At 38.5% G+C, this 24,250-nt stretch overlaps 3 protein-coding genes across 4 annotated transcripts; 1 reads left to right on the top strand and 2 right to left on the bottom strand.

Annotated features, from left to right (window-relative positions):
* Positions 1 to 155: 155 nt before the first annotated feature.
* On the bottom strand, positions 156 to 8,484 carry REF4 (reduced epidermal fluorescence 4). 2 transcript variants are annotated; one of them, XM_086253628.1, is made up of 12 exons: positions 8,069 to 8,484; positions 7,860 to 7,970; positions 7,281 to 7,631; positions 6,752 to 7,071; positions 6,568 to 6,659; positions 5,583 to 5,943; positions 5,030 to 5,228; positions 4,269 to 4,383; positions 4,016 to 4,177; positions 2,661 to 3,321; positions 1,785 to 1,991; positions 156 to 1,503 (listed from the first exon to the last, which is right to left on the bottom strand). In XM_086253628.1, the coding sequence occupies exons 1-12, from the start codon at positions 8,356 to 8,358 to the stop codon at positions 383 to 385; spliced, it is 3,990 nt and encodes a 1,329-aa protein (XP_086109754.1). In that variant the 5' UTR covers positions 8,359 to 8,484; the 3' UTR covers positions 156 to 382. The 2 variants fall into 2 exon arrangements, with proteins under 2 accessions (XP_086109754.1, XP_086109756.1); XM_086253630.1 differs by lacking the exon at positions 8,069 to 8,484 and having other exon boundaries at positions 7,281 to 7,522; positions 7,860 to 7,964.
* A 794-nt stretch (positions 8,485 to 9,278) lies between these two features.
* On the top strand, positions 9,279 to 12,142 carry LOC147275704 (uncharacterized). The gene is made up of 6 exons (XM_086253988.1): positions 9,279 to 9,317; positions 9,767 to 9,895; positions 10,022 to 10,312; positions 10,417 to 11,175; positions 11,403 to 11,536; positions 11,629 to 12,142. The coding sequence occupies exons 1-6, from the start codon at positions 9,279 to 9,281 to the stop codon at positions 12,140 to 12,142; spliced, it is 1,866 nt and encodes a 621-aa protein (XP_086110114.1).
* A 5,137-nt stretch (positions 12,143 to 17,279) lies between these two features.
* Positions 17,280 to 20,826, bottom strand: LOC147275703 (Exonuclease family protein). The gene is made up of 7 exons (XM_086254504.1): positions 20,587 to 20,826; positions 19,888 to 20,039; positions 19,651 to 19,784; positions 19,261 to 19,484; positions 18,966 to 19,169; positions 18,383 to 18,463; positions 17,280 to 17,779 (listed from the first exon to the last, which is right to left on the bottom strand). The coding sequence occupies exons 1-7, from the start codon at positions 20,634 to 20,636 to the stop codon at positions 17,509 to 17,511; spliced, it is 1,116 nt and encodes a 371-aa protein (XP_086110630.1). The 5' UTR covers positions 20,637 to 20,826; the 3' UTR covers positions 17,280 to 17,508.
* Between the last annotated feature and the right edge of the window lie 3,424 nt (positions 20,827 to 24,250).

The following is a 24,250-nucleotide window of genomic DNA, read 5'->3' as shown; positions in this document are numbered from 1 at the left end:
GAGATATTAAAGTAAAAAATACTGACTTTTTCGGTCTGCATAAACCAAAAAAAAAAAAATCACGACCAGCTATAAGAATTTAATCCGCAAAATAATCAGCGACATGGCCCAAAAAAAAAAAAATTTCTTAGTGATTTACATGAAAATATATTTTATTGATTATTCCCCTTTTTTATCACATCATCCTTGTCTCCTTGAGTCCTGACTGTTCCAAGTCGTGGAAATGTTTGGCATTATATAGAAGCATCAAAACCATTTTTCTCTTCAAAAGAAAAATCCTGCTTACAATTTACATGAATGAGCTATGTTTCTCCAAAAACCTATATAGTACATACCAATCTCTATCTGTCAAGATGAATATCTTACAAAAAATACAAGTCATTCAAATCTCACATTCAACGACTAGTTCAGCTGCTGCTCCCATGGCCTCAACCCCACCAAGTCCCAGTAGGGCCAGAGCCAATTCTTCCTCATTCCACTGCCTAAGTCCCTTGCTCAGCCTCTTTAAGACACCGACATCAACTTCCAGCACCCATTTCTGTGTGCAAGCCACCATCAAGCTAACAAAGCCTGATACATATGCCCGCCACATAGCCCAATCACAACCAAGTGAGATTTTCCCGTCTAGTGCGCTTGCAAGAAATTCTAAGTGTGCCCCGAGAACCTTTGGTCGCCGCTTTGATGCTGGTGATACCGAGTCCACACCCCAAGCAAATGTCCCACAAAGCACTGCAAAGTATGCAAGGGCGTAACCCCCCAGCATGGCAACCATACCTCCAGATTCTCTGCCTTCCGGATCCAAACCATGGGCCGATATAAACCGAGAAGGTAAAGTTTCCTTAATCAAAGACTGAACCAAACTTGATCCACCGGATATCCAAACTAAAGTGGCCCCAAGCGAAGCTGCAAGCCTGACGCGTGCCATTGCCGCAGCAAGAGAAACCTGTCCATATCTCATCCCATACTTGGTCTTCTTCAATTTCTCCACTCTCTCTATGGGTAACCCACAACTTGCAATATCTCTAACAGAAAGCATTAGAAGAGAGACAATCTCTTCTGTCATGAACATTACATCTCTGACAGACCGATGCACACGCAAGTAAAGAATTCCAGGGGCAACAGGAGAGATCCCCCCAGAGAAATGGGAACCAAAGCCATGGCCAAGGAGGGCACCCACACCGCCATTGCTGTAAACATGAGAGGAACTTAACCCGAGGGTGGATGTAAAGCAGCTCTTAAGAAGCTGGACTACAGCATCACTATTGTGGTGGAAGACAGTTTGAGAAGCAGAAAACACAAGGTAGTCACTCCAGCGCTTTACCTTCTGGGCCCACAATGAGGCTAGGATAGGATTGCACGGCCAAGGGCAACCAGCAGCTAGGGAATTCAGGGCTGGCCCAATAAGGGTGAGGGCACGTTCAGAGGTTTTATCAAGTTTATACGTAATTGTGAGACTAATGAGAGCAGCAAAGGGTAAAGGAAGCGTAGCTGGAGAGCTCCCACCTGCAAGCAATTGATTGGAGGCATAAAAGTGTTAACAGGATAATTACCAGAACTTTGCATCATAAATTATAGCATAGTGTTCCATTCACTTGTCTAAAATTTGTAGGTGAATTAAAATCTCAACAGAACATATTCACTTCCCATCATGAGAGTAGAAGTGACTCAACAAGTTGGATCAGACTTCCGAGGCAGTATGTGGAAGTCTTTTCATTTTTCAACAATAACGGGCATCTGGAAAAACAAATAGTTCATCCACAAAGCTATAGAATACAAAGACATACCTACTGCAAGGCTAGGCACATCAACACCAGTGTCAGCTAGGATTTTCTTTATCTGCTGCTCAACAATGGATAAATTTGCAGCAGGGCTTGGCCAATCAGTTCCATTCATAAAAACTGGCTTCCATATTCCCCGCGTTACTTCAGCTGAAAAATAGCTTACTATGGTTGCCAAAGTTGCTGGAAGATAATCAGCAAGATCTTTCAGTCCTGAAAAAGCATGCAATGAAATTTAACAAACCAATATTACATTGTCCACAAGTGCAAATGAGGAATAAGAATAACAGCAATTGATTGGGTTATTTCCAAAATATTCAGCTACCTGAACAGGCACATGTATAATGATTTCTCCTTCCATAGTTGACTTGGAATTCTTTTAACATATGATAGTGCAACTCATCGCACAAGTCATAAAGTGCATGAAAAGCATACCAGCATATGTGAAAAAACATGGATACAAAGGCTGGAAATCAAATACACAATTTGTCTCATTGACTAAATGTTCAAAATTGTGTTGAGAAGTTTCTATTGGCTCTAAACTGAATGGAACACTATGCTTTTTACAAGAAACGATGGAGCAATTGCCTACAGACCAGTATTTAGTAAACAAAACATATTTAAAACAATCCTACAACAAAGCAAGAGGAGCTTTACTTGCACAATTACATCAGGTTGAAAAAGATAACAAATAGGCACATAATAATTTAGATCCAATGTGTTGCCCATAATAAAGTTACTCAATACACTTTGAGCATAAAGCTGCTTGGTTTGCACATGGAAATCTCTTGATCTACCTTTTACCATATGCCTCAATATGTGGATGCATTCCCAGCATACACATCTGTTTTTATATTAATGCGTAATAAGAATTCAACAAACCTGTAGCCAATTCACGGGGAGAAAGTCTTCCATGGGCACAGGCAGTAAGAGCAGCATCAAGCACAAATGGAGTTGCTTCAAGGATGTCCCATGCTGGCACCTTGAGTCTAAAAGAGGACTCATCGGTTCCCGATGCAGATGAATTACTGCTACCTGAAGTTGCAGGAGTCAAAGACTGACTACTTCTATTTATCTTTCTGAACATCATGTTCAGAAGTGTATCAACAATCTGATGAACGGGAGTCCCAGGTACAAGCCCAGAGAGGGTGGAACAAATACATTTTTGATGCTGCTGATGCCAGAGTTTCAATTTTGGAAAAGAATCTATAGTAATGGGTTCTGAAGGAAAGGTTATAAATTTTGAAACTCTTCTGCTTTTCATTCGATCCATGGGTGATGTACCAAATGATGCTAATCGGGAGTTCCGAAGCAACAAGAGGTATTCTGGACCAACTTGGCTTCCCACAGTTGGCAAGTCCCCCATCATGTGTTCAAGAGGAGGATGATCAAATCTCCATAACCTCAATAGAAGTGTAAAAGCATTTGAAAACACTGCATGACATGAGAGTTCTTCTGCTGTTGTAGGATTCCAGGAGAAATTGGGAACACTTGACCCAAAAACTTCGCAAATGGGCATCAGAGCAGCTGCAAGTAGTGGAACCTAGAAGTGAATGACAAATAAAATCAGTTCTATGAAAACATGAAGCAAGGCCTTAGGAGATTTTTCATTTCAGTACACAGAAGGCCTTTTTTCTATCTTCACTATTTCAATAAAGGCTCTGCACTGCTTTTTTTCTTTAATTCTCTAAATTGTGTGTGCACAGATGCAGGCATAAAGCATGCATGCTTCAAAATTTGTTAATGGAATCGACCCCTTTAAGAACATGACAAGGCCCAGAATTATATCTTTTTGTGAATGTCAGTTTATTGAAAGTGCTGATCAACCAACTAGAGGTGAAGAGGTCCCAGGTTCAACTCCCCCTCCCCAGTTAAAAAAATAAGTGCTGATCAATTTTAAAAGTTAATACAAATGTAGTCTTGCTTTAGTTTATTTAAAATTAAGACCATATAATGGGCTAATACATTTTCTAGGACACATATGACAATAATATATATAATAAGTATTATAGATGCCCTTCTAGTTACTACTAGTTATAGATTTGGAAAATATAGTAATTCAGAAAATTCTTTAGGTCTTTTTCTTGTCTAAAATATATGGAGGATAATTTAGTATAGATATGGACTAGAATTATATTATGGATGGTGTCCGACTCTGAATGTAGCACACCAAAGATTTGATCTTAATGCAACATTTACATACAGATATCAATTAATAAACGTTTACTGAAACCTACCAATCCAAGTAAGGAGAAAATCTGAACAGTATCAATAGATGATACTCCAACCAGAAGAACATTAAAGAATGAAGCATAGTTGGTCAAATGGCTATCACTCCCGGAGTAATCTGCAGGAACTGGAGGTGATAGCAACTTTATAATAAAAAGACAGGTGTGCTCCTGCAAAGGACAAAGAACACAATAAGAATAACATGCAAGAGAGAGGGGGGGGAGGGGGGGGAAGAGAGAGAGACAGAAAGGGAGAGCCTACCTGTATATTCCAACCACGAACTAGAGAAGCCCCACAAAGAATGGTAGCAGCAGATATCTTCTCTTCATCTGAACCATTGACTGCAATCTCATATACTTTCTCGATCTCTGCTAAGCTTCCATCAAATCCATGAGCTTAAATTCAGTTGCCATACCACTGGGTAAATTTACAAAAAAGAGCATCTGATGTACCTGGCTTCAGGAAAAAGAAGGGTGTAACTGAAGACCAGGCCATCGTGTCAAGAAAATTAGGGATGCTATAGTCATTATTTGTGTACGTATATTTATGAGCTAAAGAGTTATACAGACTCAAAAATCATTCATCCCAAATAAATGAATTCAGCTTAGGACTTGTGTTCATACAGTGTGACTATCACTTTCCGTCAAGTCGTCAACTGCAACCCTACTCCTATATATTGTCAGCCGAATGCTTATAAAATGGAAGGTTTCCTGAATTTGTAGTATGGTTTTCATTCTTCTATATCTTTCACTAGAATTTCCTGACTACTAGTAGAAAATCTAGCTGGACCACTTACTAGCGTTACAAGATTCAGTCACCCATTGTTTAATACATCTGATTATAAGCTTTTGTGAGCACACACACACGTGCATGCATGCCCAATCACCACAACCCCCTTCCCTTATCCAGAATTGAGAGAGGGAGGGAGGGAGGGAGGGAGGGAGAGAGAGAGAGAGAGAGAGAGAGAGAGAGAGAAATAAAAAATACACACACATGTTGCAGTGATACAAGTAGCAGCATACCTAGAAGCTTGAGTCGCAACCAAAGCACTAACCACTGATGGAGTTAAAGGGGCGCCCTTCATTATTGAAGACCAACCAGACACATTACGTAGTACTTGGTTGTTGCGTGCACTCACATAGCCTGGCCAGAAATATGCTGATGTGTCTAGTAGGTTCCGAGCAATACAAGCCTCAACAATCAGATGTCGCAGGTTTCCCGCTGCAAGTACAAAATTTTAGGAAAGGCTTAAGGATAAATTGAAAAAGATAACTATCAAGGCTGAATAAAAGTATATGGAAAGCTTGAGCGCTAGATAACCATAATGGGAAACCAAAAAAAATATATTATATATGTTAAAATAGAACAAAACCGTCTTAAGGAAATGAAAGGAGCAATCAATTGATCTATAAAGAAGCATTGAAGAAAAATAACAGAAAATTGTTAGACGAACGAGAAGGTCTTAACACACAAACACTCAAATTCAAAGCTATCTTCTACATTCTACCTACCTTCCCAATCTAAAAAGCCTACATAAATCAAATTGCAAAGCGGAAAGAAAATTTAATTACTTACTACAATTTATCGGCATGTCATTCACACTAACAGATTCATAGTATCCATTACTGACTGTAAGGCCTGATCTGAACATTATCGCCTTGGCTGCAGCTTGATTGGCCACTGAACAAACAGACTGAGGTGCAGTCAATAAGGTGTCATAATCACCCAATAGCTGTAAGCAGGCAATTAATTCCCTGCGACGCTTTCCCGGACCCTGTTTCTCCTTCCTTTGGTTAGTAGGGTCCCGTTCAGTTTCCTCCATCAGTTCAACTTCCTCTTCTTCAATAATATTAGTAACCGCAAGTGTCGTAATAGACAATAACATGCATAAGCAGGTATCAAGACGAGGGACAGGTCCTTCCCTGGGATCCCTTTCCTATAAGACAAAATAAGAAGAGGAAAAAGGTAAAAACATACCAAATGAACCTTCCTTATTATGTTTCAACTTTTTACTTTTGACTCGTTACATATAGTAGCTACTTGCATCCCTATTCCAAATTTCTAGTATTTCCATAAAGCATGTAGATATCGATTTTAGATCAGTATTTCGAAAAGTTGGTCCCTCCTCCAAAAGCATAGTCAAAACCATATGAAATTCCTTGAGACATGGTGAGTTTATCTGGTGTTTTAAAATAGCTCATAGTAGAGACAAAATAAATACCATTTTTCAGACTCTAAGAGACAAACTTGCAAGCCACATGGGTAGGACTACACAGATGAGCCAATCCCTTGGATGTCCTTGCTTGCCTTGTTTTAGTAAATAAGGGTTTGTTCTCAACTTAGGGTCTAAGCTTTACCTGACATGCTTGAGTGGCTCAAATAACCTGATGAGCCTGCTCAAACTTGAAATCAGTATATACATGCCTATACTTTATGTATAAACCTGAATTAGTCTGAAAAACATCTTGGATCATCATTTTTTCAGAGTTTTCTCCCATCACACGAGAAGACATCAACCATTTAACAGACATTTCTAAAATTAGTTGACATCAATTCTTACCCTTTGAATAAGCCGAAGGGCTGCAATCCATAAGCCTAAAAATGCATTGTGCCATGTGGTGCCATTAATTGCCTGCAGAGCCTTCACTAAACCTGCATCATTAACTCAGATCATTATCACTGCCTAGGAGAACAACCTTAGGTACGCATGACGGAAACATTACAATAGAAGAATTGTCCCACACCAGTAAGGGTTTCCACAGCACTAAGTTCTGCTGCTTCTGATCCGTCCATAGCATCTTCAAGAAACATATCAATAGGAAGCCAAAAGGCAGTCGAACTAGCTCCATGAGATTGACAAGCAGAAGACATAAGAGACCCAGAAGACAAGACTGCATGAAAATCTTCCCGTGAACTTGTTTTGCATTCCCGAGTCAAAAGTCGGCGTGAATCAGATGTCAGCTGCAGAAGGGCCTCCGGAGTTATATGTTTCAATTGCCTCAAAACTGATGACTTTGCTGCAAGCACTTGCAGTTGCTGAATGAAACTCCCCCAATGTGATGGCCTAAAAAGAAGAAAGGACAATACATTTACTATCTCCATTCAATAAAGCTTTTGAAACTCTAACGTGAGATTTTAAATTAGTCAAACCACACCACACCAACGTTTAGTCAAACTGCTGTGTTTTTCCAATTCATCACAAACATGACACAACTAACATTAAGATGCACAGGAAGCACAAAGTAAATGGAAAACAAAAACTTAGATCCTTACATATTTCGACGTGCCAAGTGTAAAATCCTTGAAGTTAATTTGTTTTGCAGAAACTCTATAATTATCTCAATAGCCATTGCAGTATTTGCTTTCAGCAGGCCTTCATTTTGCTCACTTCTCTTCTCATTATAGCAATCATGACCACCATCAATTTCCATGTCTTGCGGCCTGGTAGGCCATCTAGGCTTCTTATCTGGGGTAAGTTCCACCAAACCTTCATCATCTAATGATGCATCAAGTAACTGCCATATGATTGAAAAGACAAATTCAACAAGAAGAACTCCAGGTTCACACACTTGAAGGCCATATAGCTCGGAAAGATGCAGAACATCATCAATGGATTTTATGATCCTGTAATAGCATCAAAATATATATAATTTTTTTTTTGCAGAACTATAAAGCAGAAAATTATCTGCTGACGCAAAAAAAAAAGGATGAAATTACTAAATAGACATTTTAAGATGGTATTTAACTAAAATTTGAAGGAAGAATAACTAAGCATAATATTTCATTGTCATGAACTCTTAAGCTAACAAGACTAGATTGCAATAATGGCATATTGTAAAAATTGAAGCTTACTTGTGACAATTTAGTCCATTCAATTGAGAAGCAAATAAGAAAGTATGTCTCTTAAGAAGTTCCATGTAAAGCCTATATGCTGCAGGGTGAAGCTGTCGATTTGGAACAACCCTGTAATTTACACAAAGAAAACAATAAATGCCAAATTTAACCAGAAAAGTAGGCACTTTGTATTTACACAATGAAATGACAATAAAGGCCAGGAGTACTTGGTAGAGAGAAGAGCGAGGACGAGCATGGGAGGGACGATCTTGACGGTCAAGGCCTTCTCGAGGAACTTCCACGTGATGGGCACGTGATTGTCCCAGCAGATATGGGAGACGAGGAGGTGGGCGAGCTCGACGGACGGCAAGGACACGGCGGCCGAGTTGAGGCTGGAGCTGAGCTGGACCGCCCAGAGCAGCGGGTCACTGTTCTTGTCCTGAGCGGACTTTGTGAGTTGGAGCACCGAGTCCCATAGATGATAACTCGGCGGTGGTTGCTGTACGGACACGTCCATGTGGTGTGAGTGTCTAGATTTCGACTGATGAGGAACTAGGGTTCATTACAAGGAGAGAGAATCTGAGAATTTTCTTTTTCTTCTCTTCTTCTGTTTTTCTTATGCTTTCTTGGATTTTTGGTCCGTTTGGAGTTGGACTGAGGAAAGCATAAAGTCAAGTTCCAAATGTAATATGTAGAAATGAGAAGGCTTCTGATTCTCCATATTTTTTCGACGTTGACTTTGACTGGTAAATATCTATCTTTCCAAAAATTGAAATGGGGAAGGTTTATGTTGTATGATGTATACTAATCTGGGGGTTAGGTGTTGTTTTGCTTGCAAAGGAAATTAATAACTTAATTAATTATGGGCCACAAATCTTAACAACACAAGAGATTAAGAAATTGTTTTATTGACGCTTGACGGTATGGGCGGAACTAGCTTAGGGCTACCTTAATTAGTTAGCCAAATCTCTTGATCCTTACCCCAATTTTTTAGTTCCTGGGTTGAGCTAATTAATTTTTATAAGAGAAATTATTCTGTATAACCGTTATATTGACACGTGGTATAATCAGTTTATTTGTTATAATATAAGTGAATGTTATTAATAGAGAGCTGCTATTTGCACACCCCTAATTTTCTCTTTGCACACCTCTAACAATCTAATTTGTGAAATTACTTAATTGACACAAAGAGAAAAGACCAAAAAGGACAACCTTTATTATTTGAAAAAAAAAAATCTCCTTACACACCCATCCCAACACTCTTACACACCCCACCCAACACTCTTAAACCTCAGCCAAAATAATCCTAAAACTCTCATTGCACACCCCCTCCTCTCATAACCTCATCTCTTCATTTTTCCTCCATTAAACCCTAAGTTTTTTCTCTTGGTCACATATACGCAATAAGATTGTAGAAATACATATTAGTTTTCATGAATGGAGCCTTCACTCGTCCCTTATTCGCCTTCCGACGAGGTATGATCGTAATTTTTTGGGTTTTTTTTCGTGTTTTTCATTTCCTGTTCGCGGTTCATTCGGCGAACCAGTACCGAACGTTTCTGTATTGTTCGACAGATGACTACCGAACACAACTAACATATTCGGTGGTTAACTGCCGAATGAAAATTACAAAAAAAATTTTAAAAATCCATTCGGTGACTGTTTGCCGAATGAACTTATGAATTTCGACAGACACATGCCGAACATTTTACATATATTCGGAAGACATCTGTCGAATGAAGTATTTTGTTTACAAAAATCGATATTGTTCGGTAGTCAACTGTCGAACGAAGGTTATTGGTTCGGCAGATTACTACCGAACAATATGATTTCGTTCGGTAAGCTTCTACCGAACATATTCATTTAGTTCGGTAATCTTCTACCGAACGTACTGTTTTGACATTATTTTCATGTTTTATGTGTAGGATGATGAACAATATGAGCAATATGGTGGTGCTTCTACTCGAAACAGCAAGGTTGAGGACTACATTGGGGCCGAGGTCGAGGTCGAGGTCGAGGTCGAGGTCGAGGTCGAGGTCGAGGTCGAGGCCAAGGTTTTGACCGAATACTCACGTGACTATAGTAATAATTCACAACAAACGAGGTATGAATTTGTTATTTGGGAAATATATGTTGCAAATGTAGTTGAAATGTGAATAATGTAAATTACATATGTGTAGATATTTCATTCGAGGGATGCATTGGTTAGCTGGGCACGTGCACAAGGAATGACGAACAACATAGTCATTGTCATTATGAGGTCTAATACAGTAGGGGTTGGGAAGAAGAAAGCTAGAGTGTTTCTTGGTTGCGAACGAAGTGGTCACCATAGGCCATCCAAGTATGATGCTGATAGTTGTATAGTAAAACGTCCTAAAGATGGTAGGGACTCTACTACAAAGAGATGTGGATGCCCCTTCTCATTAAAGGGTGTGCAAACTGGTAATGAGGATGAATGGATGCTAAGTGTGGTATGTGGAGTGCATAACCATAGAGTTTTAGTTACTGGTGAAGGACATTCATTTGTGGGGAGATTATCTGAAAAGAGAGTTCTTTATTGGTGGATATGTCTAAGAGTTTAGTGAAACCGAAGCAGATTCTGACCATCTTGAAGGAAAGGGATTATTCGAATACAACAACAATCAAAACAATATACAATGTCAGACACCGCAATAGGGTGAAAGAGAAGGCTGGAAAAACTGAAATGCAGTGTTTGCTAAGTAAGTTATCTGAACACAAATACTTTGAGTGGCATAGATGTTCTGGTGGTGATGATATTGTGACTGATTTGTTTTGGAGCCACCCTGGTTGTGTTGATCTCTTACGTGCATTTCCACATGTATTGATCATGGATTGCACGTATAAGACTAATAGGTACCGTCTGCCACTCTTTGAGATTGTTGGGGTCACATCCACAAACATGACTTTCTCAGTTGCATTTGCTTACATTAGTTATGAGAAGGAAGACAATTACATTTGGGCTTTGACTAGATTGAGGTCGTTACTCAGCGATGATTGTCTTCCTGGTGTGATTGTCACAGACCGAGATCTAGCACTCATGAATGCAATCTCTGCAGTTTTTCCTACTGCTAGACATTTATTGTGTAGGTGGCACATTAGCAAAAATGTGATGGCAAATTGCAAGAAAAAGTTTGGAACCAAGGATGATTGGGATAAGTTTTATAGTTCATGGTATTCCTTGGTAAATTCAACGTCAGAAGATGTGTATTTAAGAGACTTACAGCAGATTGAATCTAAGTTCGGTTGGGTTCCTGGAGTTATTGACTATTTGAAGGACACTTGGTTGATACCTTTCAAGGAGAAGTTTGTGGCTGTATGGACAGACACATGTATGCATTTTGGTAATACAACTTCTAATAGGTAAACACTTTCACATATTTGGCATTACTTGTTAATTATTATATTGTGTTGTATATAAACTAACTTGACTCTATTAATAGAGCGGAAAGTGCACACGCGAAGCTAAAAAGGGAACTTGGCTCTAGCCAGCTTCCCTTTGATACCTCTTGGGCACATATACACTCATTGTTAGTATTGCAGCATACACACATCAAGACATCATTTGAGAAGAGTCGAACGTTTGTCCAAGTCAAAATGAGACAGCCGGAATTGAAAGATTTGATTGGTTATGTATCTATGGCGGCATTGACTATAATTGCTTGTGAGATTGGCCGGTAATTTGGATACTAACTCAACTATAATTACTACCATGAACACTTCATTAATGTGATGCTTACTGACTAATATAATTCTTTTCTTTTTGTAGGGCCGATTCAAATCCGACTGGAACATTACCGTGTGATTGCACTATTCGCCATACACACTGTTTGCCATGTGCACACGAGATTTTGTCGTATAGGCGACGTAAGATGCGTATTCCACTTGATTCAGTGCATCCCCGTTGGAGAAAGTTGGATATGCTTCACGAACCACAAGTGATAGTGCCAAATCCACCGGTTCAGTCAACACTTGATAGACTAGCAATATGGATGGAAGGACAGAATGAGGACACTAAGAGGATGATGAGTTTGAAAATAGAAGAGCTTATGAATCCAGAGATAACGGTGCTAAAAGAACCGCGTGCGAAGGTAAAGACTAAAGGGCGCCCTAGTAAAGCTGAAAATTCTACCCGCCGTTTGCCATCTGCCTTCGAGTATGCACTTTCGGGTCAAGGTAGCCACTCACCATCACCTACAATATGTACAGTTGGCACCAATTCACCAAAGAAGATGACAAAGGCAAGAGTATCAAAATTGAAGGTATATAATTCATTTGGATGATCTTACTTTATTTTACTAATACTCATTGCATAATCGGATTCATTTATATTTTTCTACAGGCATATAAGACATCACTCACGCCATCTGTTCCGACCCACCGGTATACACAGCAATTCAAAGCTAGCATTAGGCCATTCATTACCGGTGCCACTGATGTGAAATCTGACGGTCATTGTGGGTATAGAGTCGTAGCTTTGGCATTGGGGTTGGGTGAAGATGCGTGGCGGAAAGTGCGTATAGATTTATTCCACTCGTTACGGTCACTGTCCATCCTATATGAGTCCATATTTGGTCGATCTCGAGTTGCTGAGCTAAAGCATTCGATTGAGTATTTTGAAGAACCTCTTATTGCACCAAAGGATTATTGGATGGACATGCCGGAGATGGGATATGTTATCGCGACATGCTATGGTGTAGTGGTGACCCATGTATCTAGGTCGTTATGCTTAACATGCCTACCATTTAGCGTACACCCAGATATACTAGAGGGATCCGAGATTCGTGAGATTGGTATCGGTTTTGTCAATGACGATCATTTCGTACAGGTACACATTGAACTACATGGTTTGTTTTATTGGATATTTAAATTATCTTTATAGGTACACTTAGTGGATATTTATTCCATATTTATTGAACTCATGTGTAATGCTATTTTATAGGTACACTTAGTACCGGATCACCCCATGCCACCTATTCCTACTGTGTGGACCTTGCATGCCACCGAAAGCGCAAAAATGTGGTATACTAGATACCAACATCGCCTTGAGCAATTCAAAAAATTTGTGTGCCATAGTGATCCATCCACACAAGAACCAGTGTCTCTTGATAGTGATTGATTATGTTTTGGACTTGATGCATTTACATTGAGTTATGATGAGATTATTGTATAATTTAAATATATATAAGTATGTGGATTTAAATATATATAAGTATGTGGATATTTGTTTTGCATGAACCTAAGTATTTCACATAAAAAATGAGGTGGATTCAATTATATAAATTAACCATAGTATTTGACATAAATAAAACCTTATCTAGTTATAGAAACTACAAAAATATCAAGTTATAATCATTGGCGGGGACGCCGTCTCGAACCGCGTTGGTATGTCATAGTGTCCTGCAAGTGCGTCCCCTGTAAAATATATTGCAAACTCTGAACCGACTGATAGAGGTAAGTAGGACGTGTGATAGCAACTTCTTCGCCCATGTCAATAATCGGCTGGGTAATCCGTAGCATCCGAGCCTCGCGCTCCTAAAAACCAAAATATGCGAACATTAACAGATGCAATCGAAAAATGAGTAAATTTATTGTGTAAATTTACGTACCTGATAGTATGCAATATCCGATGTGGCGTGTGGGTCAAATGCACTTCTGCGAGTAGGGTTGTGGACGATTGGATGTGATATAGAGGTGAACCAATCGAGGTACCCTCTCACAGTATCCGATGGCCGCCTCACCGGTATACTGCGCGCCTCCTCAGACAACACGTGATTCCCCCACGCCTCCCACATACCAGCTAAATAGTTGTACATGGGTCTGTATGAGTGCGCATTCGAACCTCTAACCCCCTGAAAAACCGCACGTGGTGCAGGGGGGATCGTCTGTACCCTCCCAAACTGCCTAAGTACTCTCTCGGGACAATAAGGCTCAACAACATCAAAACACCTTATCATCCCTGTGAAGAATGCTATAGCTGGCAATGGGTGTGCTTGTCTTTGGGATTTGTATGGTTCCCAAACAACCTGAAAAAAAACAATAACATTATATAGTTGAAAACATTAACGTAATAATATAATCCTAAATTTATAAAAATAATTGTAAATTACAAATATACCTCGTCAGCCGACAAAACATCAAGTCGTTGCCGTATTCTTTGCACTGCTTCAAGATCACTGCCACCATCCCGCCTTGAAGTCCAACGGAGCGCACGAGGTGAATTCTCGGAATAATTCATATCGTACGATGGACCGAAAATGGTGTGCATGTGCTCGTACACCCAAGCCTCTATCAGTGTCATATATCCGCCGATTTGTTTGACACCAGCTCGAGAGGCAAATCCAAACTGCCTAAACAACCATGCTAGGCATCCAGCGCCCCATGCGTAATGGCTAACGGTGTCTAGATTAGTTAGCAGTCTGAGATATTGCACTTGTACCCTTGTGCCAGTCTTATCTACAAACAGGGTACAACCCAATAAATACAACAGATACGCCCGGGCTGCACATTGGATTTCATGCTCAGAGTCGGCATCAGTGACATCACTAAAGTACGTACGTAACCACTATAATCGTACGTACTCACCACCAAAGTCCATCAACTGCTCTGATGCATGATCCCCACTAACTCCTAAATATGCAGTTAGTAGATCTTCAGAAGTAATGTTATCCTCGACAAGTGTAGCCACTGGTGCACCACCAACCGGAATGCCTAAAATGTTGGCTACATCATCTAGTGTGATGGTCATCTCACCAAAAGGCAGGTGGAATGTATTGGTCTCCGGATGCCACCTCTCAACAAAAGCGGACACCAACACTTTGTCAACCGTCCGATAAGAACACTGCACCAGTGATGTCAACCCAGAATTAAGGACATATCCCTTCAACCGGTCATTATCTGTTCTGGCCCACAACTTCCACTCACGAAGCTTGGTGGTTTTGGACATGCACCTCAAAGGCTCCCGTTCCTAATTCAAACATAACCAAAGAAATTCACTCATTATTACTGCAAGTTACACAAGAATAAAATACCAACTGTTAAATATCATACCTCGTTGTTCCAAATTTCAGCAGCTACGTGAGTTCCATAACTCCTCAGCAGGGACGTGTCAATGGGACCTCCGGGGAAAGGCTCAGCAAGCTCGTTGGGATTATCCTCATTGTAATCCTCAACCGGAACCTCAGCTTGTTCAGGAACTGCCTCACGACTAGCTCGTGCTTGTACTAGCCTTCTTCGCCCAGATGCTGTGGGTCGTGTTCTTTGCATATCATCGGCAACATCGGGGACTTCCCCTCTAGATGAATATGCACCACGTCTAATTCTTCTTCTGTCCATCCTATAATTTCAAACAAGAAATTGAAAATTGTTTTAGCAAATATATGATTTTTTAAAAGCTTAAAAAAAAAAAAAAAATTTCAACACAGGTGGTTCGGCAGTCAACTGCCGAGCAAAGTGGCAACTGTTCGGCAGTTGACTGTCGAACACAGTTCCACCATTCGGCAGATGGCTGTCGAACCAAAATAGGGAAATTCGAAATTTTGCAGTCGTTCGGTAGCGTGCTGCCGAACCAATTCATTTTGTTCGGCAGGTAACCACCGAACTAATATTCATTGTTCGGCAGTCACCTGTCGAACCAAAATATGGAAATCCGACATTTTGCATTCGTTCGGTAGGGTACTGCCGAACCAATTCATTTAGTTCGGTAGCTGACTGCCGAATAAAATGAATTCGTTCGGCAGACCAGTGCCGAACGAGCTGCGAAATCAGAAAACTAAAAACCCCGAAAATGCTCACTCCAAAACCCCAAATCCTCCCTACAAATCTAGTAAATCAGACGAAAACGGTATTTGGGATGGATTGAGTAATTCAAATTAGATAAAAAAGTATTAGATTTACATTTACAACTAATTTATTTGAGAAACTCACTTCTAGTGGCTGTGGTGGGGATAGGAGTGGCAGAAATTTGATGACGACAGTGCTGACGGCGGCGGTGCTGACGACGGCGATGACGGTGGTGATGAAGCCGGAGATGGGTGTCGGCAATGGTGGGTGTCGGCAATGGTGGGTGCTGGTGGTTAGTTGTGTGAGGTGAGATGGGGTGAGGAAGGGGGGTGTGTAGTGTAGATGTGTTTGTGGGGGTGTGTGTTTGTGGGGGTGTGTATTATTTGGGTTGAGAGGGTGTGTAAAGAGAAATTTAGACATATTAGTGAGATTGGGGTATTTTGGTCATAATAGGGGTGTGTAAAAAAGAAATTTTATGTTTGACAAATTAATAAGGGGTGTGTAGGAGAAAATTGTGTGCAAAGAGAAAATTAGGGGTGTGCAAATAGCAGCTCTCTATTAATATTATACCCTATTAATATAAATACAGCGTTCAGTAATATCCTTACACGTTGGATTGGTTATACCACGTAGCGGTATATCGGTTATACCTTATAATATTTCCTCTTATAGGTGAGTAGGATATATATATATATATGTACTTTTGGGCTGCAACGTAAATAAAAAATAATCATATGGTTTTGGTGATTTTTCTTTTAAAGATTAGCAATTTAAACAAGTTATTGGGTAAAAATGAATGTAGGTGATGTTAAATAATAAATATGTGTCATTAAATTAATATAAGGATTCTTATAAAATAGTCCCTCATAATTAATCCCTTATCGTAGTCATTTGGTTATAAGATTTTACTTAAATCTTCATTGTTAGGATGATTATAATATAATTGTACCTAAAAGCAAAACTTATTCAGTTAGCTTAGCTAGCCCCCCTTTCCAACCGTTCTGATTCCGCCCTTGAAATTGGTAACATCAAGTATGATGTGTTGTGCGTTTATCCAAATTATAACTATTACAACATGAATACTAAGTTTTATCTTTATTATTGTACACATATTTGAGTGAGTACGTCCATGTCATGTCACGTGTTTCATATCCAAATTAAGGAAAAAGGCAAATACAATTTTCTTTTGTCATATGCAAATAATATCTATATGGGTGTGTTATTTGCACTCCTTTACAAAAGTGTGGAAAAATGGATCATGCACTAAAAATAAATTAAAAAATAAATTTTTTTATCTTCTGTTTTTTTATTAATTATTTGTTGTTAACTATACGAATAAAAATAAAAAAATTGACATAACTTTCTCCCCAACCTTCTAAACTCTAAGTCACCCTCTTAGCTTTTAACTTTAAGCATCTTATCACATGCTTCCGTTGGTTTGCCGCACCTCATAGCAGAAGCTCAGTAGTCTATAGACAATTAAATTCTACTCCAAACTGAAGAAATCATATTATTATGTAAGTTAGATATTACTTTTTGAACCATTTTCCAATGGAATCTATCAACAGTATCAAGGAAATGCTACAATTTTTTTGCAACTTTGTTCGCTTTCAATTTAGATTTGAAACGATAATGGGAAGGGAGACATGAACAAAATAATAGCCAAGAGAAGAGAATTATGTACTTTGGTGATGCCCTAACAAGATCCTCTACATATATGCAATACTCTCTCAAAATCTCCAACAGCTTCCAAGTTATATTTGAAAGAAAAGTCATCTCCATAAGATGTTTCTATCAACCCCAAGGTACCAAGGAAAATTGTATTAACTACAGCCGAGAGAGCCTAGTAATAATTACATCTGAGAGCCTAATGCCAAGGTTGCATTGCTTGCTGTGAATCCAGGCACCAACACTTGTAGTTTGATATTGACATTTCAAAAAGCTCATTGGGCGCCATCTTCTCGAGTTTGTTGGTTTCCCATAAATCGAAACTTCCACAGATGCCTTCTCCATACTCCGTAGCAAGTGATGCCCCAATGCCTTCGTTCCGATGATCTAGCGCACGGAATCTTTTGTACAGTCTCATCACAGACACACAATCTTCATATGGATCATGATTACCTGACTGGATATCATACCTGTAAAACCAAAGCCTCATGACACTATATATTCACTGGAGCATTTACAATTAGAGTTGGCCTCTTCAAGCAAATAATGTAAACTGCAGGATGAAGATGCCTACAACTTGGGAATAGATAGTTTAGAGACTATTAAATACTTTAAAAACTTCTGCAGAGTTCCTTAAAACATAAACTGCACTTGAAGATGATTGCAAGAACTAAAAAGATAGCTGAAATAACTTGTAGTTATTCTGTTTTTAATCTGTCAAGAGAGAGAGAGATGGAGAGAGATTTTATTTCTTCACCCGTCTGCACTTTCCAGCTTGATCATATGTCGGCAACCTTTTTCTACTTTATGCAGGGCAAGAAGGCTTGCAAGTTTCTAAATCAAAACAATCTCCAAAAACAACACAATATTGACATACGTATAAGTAATATGAATAAGAGCTTCTAGGCCAAGAACTTGAACTAGATGTTTATGCCCCAATAATATCAAATAAATCTTTTGGACCAAGAAACTTCTGGAAAATACCTAAAATCGTTATAGAATTAAATAAAATGAAAAGAAATCAGCATATGCATAAAAACAAAAATAAAAATCAGAGAAGAAAAATGACTTGCCCCAGATATGTTCGGGTGAGGTACTTGAGCGAGAGGCTAACAAGATTTGTTTTCATCAGTGGATAGTACTTTGCAGTATCCCTGCATATAGAATAAGTACCCGTCAAGCATCTAGAGGCTACAGAGAACAGACTACTTAATTGGGCAAACTTTGCTCTGAGCTAAGCTTTTATGAATCTCTGTCAAATAAATGCCATTACTAAAATTAGTCCCTTTATGCAGAATTTCCACCATGCAGAAATGCCAATGCTAATCTTGGTGGACCTTAATGAAAAGAAGTACAGCCACAAATGCAGTTGCCCAAGAAACCGTGACACCATCTATTAACAGATAAATAAGGCAGTCCAAGTACTATGGACAATATAATATAGAAGGGATTGAAGGGAAGAATAAGAGTACGTATGAGAACCAAAATAGACTGAATGCTCTTTCATCTAAACTGTCCATAAAAGTGCCCTTCATACAGTGCAGCAGTTATATATAATATATAGGATATGTGCTCCGTGCCATATGATGAAATAGTTGCTTGAAGCAGAACATGACAGTGATAATTCATTCAAATCTATAAAAAAAACACTTATACCTCAGCAGGTGATCAGGATACTTCATGTTCAGGCAATCCAAATCATGCTCTAAATCATGTCCCACAAGAAGCTTGGTCCTTGCGCCATCCCACCTTACTCTTTCAATGGACTCATTATACAAAATTTGCAAAATTTTCTCTTGCACTTCATCGAGTGGCATGGCATTTCTTAGATGGTCTTCTGTTAAACCAGTATATTCATATCTGGAAACATTGTTGAGACATGTAAATGATCAGCAGGCCTATTCCCGAAATTCTTGAAAGAAACCAAATATGAGAAAAATCACACAAGTACCTGTAGTTAGTGACAGGACCTTGAGGCTGCACATAAGTGTGGAAGATGATATTCTCGTCTTCATCAATCAGGCACACCCTTGCACACAGGTCCAGTGATCCATCACTTCCACCACTAACCATTTCACAATCCAAAGCAATTGCTTCAGGACCATTTGCAACATGGTTTTCATTTCTAGAGTTTATATCAGAATTAGATTCAACAAACGGCATCATCATTGTTCCCTGCAACAGGTCAACTCAAAATATAAGTCATGCATGCGTACATATATACAGTTTATGCTAAGAGTATAAACTGATGGACCAAAGGGCAATAAGATTCAGAGTACTGAATATGACAAGCTTCTAAAATTCTATTCGGGATGCTAGGTGTTTAAGCCAATCAACTTACTCTAGGAACAGGTGCAGATAGGAAACACATTTCTTTATGCTCACTGAGAGAAGTAGGGCTATCAAAAAGTTTCAAACATAGACCACAACCTCGTTCAGAGAAAATGCTTGTGCAATTTGCTTTTGCCAATGGGCCTAAATCATAGGAAACAGATAAATGAAATCAAACAATAAGCAGTTTTATAGATGATTATGCAATAACATGATCAATTTAAATGAAGATGCAATTACATCTCACCAATGAGATGTTCCCTCACTGATTCAAATGATCTGCAGTGCTTTCCACAAACTCCACATCTAGGCTCATGAACCGAGTGGAAGGAAACCTTCATGTGGTGAACCAGGTGTTCCTTTTTCTTAAATTGCTTGTAACATGCAGAACATTTGTGCCTGTAGTATGTAAGAACATGGGTCAAGAGTCTTTCAAAAGTCTCAAACGAAGATCACATATTACATTTGGTACCAACAGAAAGAGCCTCCCTTAGAACCAAACAGTGCATGCTAACCCAGATGAGATCATTAAGATTCAAAACTCGGAACTACCCATTGCATTCCCAGCACAATCTCAACTGCCTAAGCCAGCCTTTGGGAAATATGTGAAACTTTACTATACTTAGATGCAATTAGAAGTACAAGCTCGAGTGAATGAGCAAGCAAGTCAAAATTTTCAAGTAAAAACAATAAAAGATGCACCTCCGAAAAACATAGCAAAAAGTGCATGAAAAACCCACCCCCAAAATCATATATTTTCAAAATAAAATTTTCCCTTTCTATTTGGCATTTTCTCAGCAACCACGCAAATCCTTGTGAAAATGTGCAAATAAAATCCCTAAGCCTCAAAATTTGCAGATATGAGAGCGAGAGCGAGAGAGAGAGAGAGAGAGAGAGAGAGAGAGAGAGAGAGAGAGAGAGAGAGAGAGAGAGAGAGAGAGAGGACCTTGTGGTTCTGGTTTGTGGAATGTCTGGTTCGGAGCCCATGGAGTCCATATCAAAGCTCGACGAACCCGGCGATGAAGCTGAGAAAATGGCGCGTAATTGCAGTGTGCGGAAAATGTTGGTAAATCTCAATTGGGATATTCTTCTGTCCTCTCACAGAGAATCGGAGACGGAGTGGGGTTTTATGTGATTCTTCTAGATCATTCCGAGAAATGATAAGCTACGACGACGTGCGTCGATAAAATCATACCTCACCAATCCTACGAGTGTCACGTTAAGTCCGTTTTTTTTTTTTTTCTTCTCTTTCGTTTGCTGAATTTTGACATTATAGAGGGAAATTCTTTTATCAAATTACAAGTTACATTGCTGGATTATGAATCATTATTGTTGGTTGACTAGATTCATATATGAATGTGCAATTTTAATTTATAATATGATAGTATAACATATATTTTGATCTTGAGATTTTGGATGCTTCTAGATAATACATTTGTTTTTGGGAAGGAAAAAAAGATTATTGCAAAGTTTTGCTCTTATATCAAAATTTGAGGCCATGGAGATATAATTTGCATATTTGAAAGATTTGTTTGATATCCAGCCAGATTCTTTCAAATAAACAGCTACGCATTCAAAATATCATCAATATTTATACAATATCCTCTAACTTTCCTTAGGCTCAAAAATCATAAATAGACATATATAATCCTAGCTTACATTAGGTTCAATATTTAGACATAATCCCCTGCATAATTCTTCTTTCTTTTTTTTTTTTTTCCGAAGTCACATGGTATATATATGGTCACTCTGAATTTACACATTGTGGATATGGATTTGTTTTTATTTTTGTTTAAATAGATTAATCCAGAAGTATGTAAATATCATTGGTGCTCATTGAATCATTGATTGTCAAAAGCGAAAGATCAAATCAAATCACCTTTTATGAACAGCACATTGCTTATGGCATTCAGCCACACATGCACACCAGAAAAATAAACACCAAAAATGAACATTGAATTCAAAACAAAGAAATTACAAGGTAAAAGAAAACTAATTAATATATAAATTGAGACCATATATAGATATATCCATAAGAAAGTAATGCCTAACTATATTGAAATTAACCTAGCAACGATTAAAACGATAATTGTCCTCATAAGTGGTGTAGTGGATCATGGGGTTAACTTTTGGTGGCGGCCTTGACCCAAAATATGGGTAGGAAGATGGTGGTGGCGGCATTGGGTGGTAGTAATCATATGGCGGTGGTGACGGTCTATGATACGTCAATGGTGGATATTGTGGCCTTATTGGGGGATATCCGGGCCTTGGCGGCCCATGAAAATACCTATTGCCTGCATAATTCATAGGTGGCCGAAATTGTTGTGGTGGAGGTATGCCCATTGGCTTCTTCTTGTCTTTCGTACTTGGATGTTGCCAAGTGAGAATGCCATGCCCATTTTGCTTCTTGGGTATATTGTCATTCATATCATCATCAGAATCGCTTTCGTCACCATCACTAGGGCTACAACAATCTTTGCCAATGTGGACGTTGTAATCATAAGAAGCATCAATTTTTTGGGAGGGTTCCTTCTCAAAGGACCAAAGTTCTGCCTTTTTGTAAATATTTTGAATAAACTTTGTGAACACCGTAGGATCTATGTTGCCTGAAACTCTCACCATCCCTTGCTTTCGATCAATTGTAACATCATTCACTCCTAGCCCAAGATTTTTTTTTTTAGGAAAAAGTGAAAAAAAAAAGTTAAGAACTATATTATAAGAGGATAAAAGATTAAAAGTTAATGAATCATGCATGGTGAAGTATGCTATAGAACGAAAAATGAACATACCATTGATTTTCTGCAACATTTTCTTCAGTTTTTTAGAACACAGCTCACAATTTTTGAGATGATTTATTTTTATATTACAAATCTGCAGGGGAATTATTAAAGAAAAAACTAAATAAAAATTATTAAATCAGGAACAAAGAATTTAAAAACAGTATAATATCATAATTTTATTAATTTATATACGTCCAACAATTAAATATAAGAGATGGTGAATATATAGAAAAAAATGCATACTGGATCGGGTGCACGATGCTGCTCCATTAAAATGGGTTCAGATCCTTGCAAAGTAGAAGAAGACGTATCAGAGAATTGGGTTTGTTGAAATTGAAGAGATGCGTTTTGGATTAGTTACAAAGGAGGTGCATGGCTTTATAGAGAATGTAGAGCTTTATGGTAAGTAAGAGAAAAGATTGTTCTTGAACCAAAGCATTAATTATGAATATGAAAATTAATTTCTTACTCAATTAAGGGTGTGTGAAAAAGTAAGAGAAATCCGTGGAAAATAAAACATAATTGAAAAAAAAAAAACCCAAACAAAGAAAAAAGAAAAAACTGGTTATTGGGACTGATCCAAATGATTAGGAATTTTGAAAAATGAGTTACGGATTAGAATGAATTAGCTCCAACTCTAGCTCATTTTGGAGCTCTAGATTTAGCTCTTCTTTGATCGAGCTTGAGCTCGAGCTCTCTCTCACCTCGCTTCCGACAACAACCCGTCTCGGACACTCTTCCCGGCGTAGAGTACGAGGTCACAAGCGATAAGATTTCTTGGGGTACCCTCTCTCTCTCTCTCTCTCTCTCTCTCTCTCTCTCTCTCACGCACACACAGTCACACACAGAAACTTGTTCTCGTCGTTTCTTGCATTTTCTCGGAAACCAAACAAAACACACAAAGTACTACTACCACGAGAATCACTGTAGTTGTTTAGATCTTCTTGTTTTCCGGCCTGCATTTTCCTATAAACCAAACATAGCACACAAACACTACTATAAGAATATTCATTGTAGCTGTCAAGTAACATTGTAGTTGTTTAGATCTTCTTCTTTTCCTGCATTTTCTTGGAAACCAAACAGAGCACTCAAACACTACCGTAAGGATCATTGTAGTTGTCAAGTAATCCTCGTTTCCCTGCATTTTCTTGGAAACCAAACATGGCACACAAACACTATCGTGACCATGAGAATCATTGTTATTGTTAATTAATATTGCAAAGACTATGCGGGCCGGGTAATCTCTATTAATGCTATCCTATATGAGATTACTACTAAATGAGATTACTAATTGAAAAGATTCTTAAAGACTTTTAATTAAGATAAAATTGAAGACAATGAAAAATAAAATAAAATCTTCAAGAAAAAAAATAGCGAATGATGTGGAGAGTGAGAGAAATCTAAGTGAAATTTCATGAAATCTCAAAAGATTTCGTTCATGTAAGTAAAGTCATTTCAATATTTGGTAGTTGATTAATTTCCAAAGGATCTAAAATATATTAATTCCCTTTTATGTGGGAATATATTAATTTCCTTACATACATTAAGGAATCATAAAGTGGAGAGGATCCAAATGATACCCTAGAGTTCACTTAGCCGAGTGAATTCGAGATTTGGAATTTTGCTTAATTTTCTTCATAAGTACGTCCTTTTATATTCTTGATGCATTTCAAATTGTACATAATAACATCTCAAGTCATGTTTTGACACTTCTAAAGTCATACTCTAGAGTTTCTCAAGTCCTGTTTTAGGGCATCTCAAGTTGTTCATTAGAGTATCTCAAATTGTTCCATCTAATGAGAATGAACGTACTTAATCTGTTAAATAAAT

Source organism: Dryas octopetala, chromosome 8 (genome assembly GCF_963921425.1).
Source record: "Dryas octopetala chromosome 8, drDryOcto1.1, whole genome shotgun sequence".
In the NCBI taxonomy this organism is placed as follows: domain Eukaryota; kingdom Viridiplantae; phylum Streptophyta; class Magnoliopsida; order Rosales; family Rosaceae; genus Dryas; species Dryas octopetala.
Note: the sequence above shows the minus strand (reverse complement) of the source record. Positions and strands in the feature narration are given on the sequence as shown.

Excerpts from the sequence above, each read along its gene's own strand:
- REF4 (XM_086253628.1), bottom strand. The coding sequence starts at position 8,358 with ATGGACGTGTCCGTACAGCAACCACCGCCGAGTTATCATCTATGGGAC. Across the intron at positions 5,229-5,582 it reads TGACATGCCGATAAATTGTA|CGGGAAACCTGCGACATCTG; the intron begins GTAAGTAATTAA and ends TTGTACTTGCAG. Across the intron at positions 1,992-2,660 it reads TCCCCGTGAATTGGCTACAG|GACTGAAAGATCTTGCTGAT; the intron begins GTTTGTTGAATT and ends ATGCTTTTTCAG.
- LOC147275704 (XM_086253988.1), top strand. The coding sequence starts at position 9,279 with ATGGAGCCTTCACTCGTCCCTTATTCGCCTTCCGACGAG. Across the intron at positions 10,313-10,416 it reads ATGAATGGATGCTAAGTGTG|AGTTTAGTGAAACCGAAGCA; the intron begins GTATGTGGAGTG and ends GATATGTCTAAG. Across the intron at positions 11,176-11,402 it reads TCAAGGAGAAGTTTGTGGCT|CATACACACATCAAGACATC; the intron begins GTATGGACAGAC and ends TTAGTATTGCAG.
- LOC147275703 (XM_086254504.1), bottom strand. The coding sequence starts at position 20,636 with ATGGACTCCATGGGCTCCGAACCAGACATTCCACAAACCAGAACCACA. Across the intron at positions 20,040-20,586 it reads CCACAAACCAGAACCACAAG|GCACAAATGTTCTGCATGTT; the intron begins GTCCTCTCTCTC and ends TACATACTACAG. Across the intron at positions 18,464-18,965 it reads TATCCTGATCACCTGCTGAG|GGATACTGCAAAGTACTATC; the intron begins GTATAAGTGTTT and ends TTCTATATGCAG.